The sequence below is a fragment of the Eurytemora carolleeae genome, unplaced genomic scaffold (assembly GCF_000591075.1).
Source record: "Eurytemora carolleeae unplaced genomic scaffold, Eaff_2.0 scaffold814, whole genome shotgun sequence".
Classification (NCBI taxonomy): Eukaryota; Metazoa; Arthropoda; class Copepoda; order Calanoida; family Temoridae; genus Eurytemora; species Eurytemora carolleeae.
Window position 1 is genome coordinate 81,800 of NW_019396815.1, and position 2,778 is coordinate 84,577.

General features: G+C 40.2%; 1 protein-coding gene across 1 annotated transcript; it reads right to left on the minus strand.

Annotated features, from left to right (window-relative positions):
* Window positions 1–872: 872 nt before the first annotated feature.
* LOC111708972 (GATA-binding factor 1-A) lies at window positions 873–2,158 on the minus strand (the record flags this gene model as incomplete). The annotated part of the gene is given in 1 exon segment (XM_023482502.1): window positions 873–2,158. A coding segment is annotated over 1 exon segment (1,128 nt), but the record flags the coding sequence as incomplete, so codon positions are not given.
* Between the last annotated feature and the right edge of the window lie 620 nt (window positions 2,159–2,778).

Sequence of the window (2,778 nt, forward strand, 5' to 3'; positions counted from 1 at the left end):
TTTGTAAATAAACTCATGGCTCTTCAATGGTTTATAACGACCGGGACCCCTCTTGGATAAAAAACCTACATTAATTTTTTTAAACAACTCTAGCAAACTAAAATTTATAAAAATTTTATCAAGCAACGAACCAACAAACTAAATTATTTTTGTCAAACCTGCATCTTCTTGCTTTTGTATATTAAACAACAATGACAATTGGAAATATTTGGCAAATTTTTTAATAGAGTTAATCTTACATAATCTATGTGAGTGTTTTTATTAAACATTAGCTTTGGAACCCAGCTCTGCCCAGGTTACTCATAGTTACTCCTGCCGTTAACCCTCACGATTTGAGGAAGGATCGTCAAAAGGTTCCTAAGCTTTGATCGGACAAACAAACAAACAAACACAGACAACTTTATATATGAAGATATAGATGCCCCAATTTGTATAGCTTTTTAGCATAGTACGAAACATAAACAAGCTTAGTGTTACTCTCAGTCGTTGTTTTGTACAAGAAACTTGCAGTACACTTTTAACATAACTTTGGTGAGTCGACAAAATTTATTAAGTATTAATAACAAGAAATATCACAGTAATATATAATTTCAATCTTTTGAGATCATTTTATAAAGTTGGGTCTTGAAATAAGCTTATTAGTATCCATATGATCCTTGAGTATAATACTGGTAAGGGTAGGTAGGGTAGGAGGATTGCTGAAACTGTGGCCAGTAGGGATTACTCCATGAGAAGGATCCCGGGTTTCCTAACTCCATCTTGACCGGAAACTGGGACGTAAACCCTGCAAGTCCGGAGGATTTGTTTTGCTTCCGTTTTCTAGTTTGAAGATTTTCTTTCCGTAATGAAATCGGTCGCGGGGTGTTATGTATCTTCTGATAGAGTCCACAGGCATTACAGACAATCTCTCCTGCTGTTGTTCTTCTCCACAGTGTTGTTGTTGTTGTAGAGCAGTTGCCACAGCTGGTTCCATCCCTCTTACTGGAGGAGACCCTAGAGTTCTTTGGTTTGATGAGAGGTCTATTGGTTCCGTTCATCTTGTGATAAAGACCGCAGGCATTGCAGAGATAATTACCACCATTATCTCGTCTCCAGAGAGGAGTAGAAGATACTCCACAGTTCACACATTCTCTTCCATCCTTCATCTTCCCCTTCTCCTCCTTCTCGTATCCAAAAGGAAATGAGATTGCCCCAGAACTAGGAGAAGTTGGAGAAGGTGGAGTGGGGGGTTGATACCAACCCTGAGAACTATCCCAACCTTGTTCAGGTTTACAGGGTGAGGGGGTCTCTTTCTTCAATTTGAGTCCCTGTGAGTGTATTGAGGGCAAGGTTGAATGGTTTGATGGATAACTGGAATATTTGCTGCAGGATTTTAGAAAACTATCAGAACTCAGGGGAAAAGCAGAAGTTGGCAATGTAGAAGCAGCAGAATATGATTTGAAAATGTTTGAATAATCCATTGATGATGCTGTGGAACACACTGATGATGATGATGATGATGATGGAGATGAGAATTTTGGTGTTGAAGCTGCACCTGACGTAGGTGCTGATGAATACCCTGCTGTTGGAGAATATGGTGTGGGAGGGAGGAAAAAGGTTTCAGTGTATTTTGTAGTTGAATTTGGTCCTGTATAATCAGGAGTAGGAGGTGTGGGTAGGCTTGTAGGAGTAGGGGATACATCCTTGTAGCTAGGAGTAGGGGGTCCTGCTTGGTAGGAAGGGGTTAAAGGAGCTTCATGATATGCTTCCTTGTAGACAGGCGTTGAAGGAACAGCAAGATATGCTGGTGAAACAGCATCTTTAGAAGGGGAAGAAGCTCTTTGGTAGGTAGGCGTAGAAGCAGCTAAAGCAGAAGCCGAGGGTAGCTGAGAAAAGCCTAAAGTCTCTTGGTATCCATGATAAACAGGAGGAGAGCTGTTGTCTAACTGCTCCTGCTGCTGCCAAGGCCTGGAGATAGGGTCCTCCAGGTCAGGACGGTAGTTGGACTCTAGGATTACCATACTAAATCTATCACGTCTTATCTATACTGGAATATTATCAGAACTGGTAGCACTTGCAAGAAAATACAACATTGTGATTCCAAATCACGACTGAGCCAGATCTTTCAACCGTGATTGGCTAGAAACCGTGAGTTGGCGAAGTCTTGCCCAATAAGAGACAAGGAAGACTGTTGGAGTGACCAATCAGAGGAGAGCTTGAAGGCGCCACAAGTTTGGGTCTCAGAGACTCCTACGCTACTCATACGAGTTCATCTTATACCCTATAAACAGGGGATATATGTCAGACTATAATCAGAAGATAGGGGTTGTCTGAACTANGGGGGGGTAGACCAGGTGTGCATTAGATTTTTAAAGTTTGAAAATAATATGCCCCAGTTCATAAAGCTGTAAAACATTTTTTTCCCAAACATTAAAAAAATCAGAAAGCAAGACAAAGAAGAATCTAGTCAAGCAGTCAGATTATATTTAAGATTTGACTAAAATTGAAAATATATTTGGTTTGGGTTGATGAAAAATGACCAGGGTCAGTAACAACAATGTATCTCAGGTTATCTCTAATATTTTGGACGTAATCTAGTTTTTTTTTATTCTTTTGTAACTTGATCCTACACACGTACAGTAGACTGTAGACTGTAGGCTGTAGACTGTAGACTGTAAACTGTAGACTGTAGGCAGTAGACTGTAGACTGCAAAATGTAGACTGTAGGCTGTAGACTGTAGACTGTAGACTGTAGACTGTAGAATGTAAACTGTAGACTGTAGACTGTAGACTGTAGAC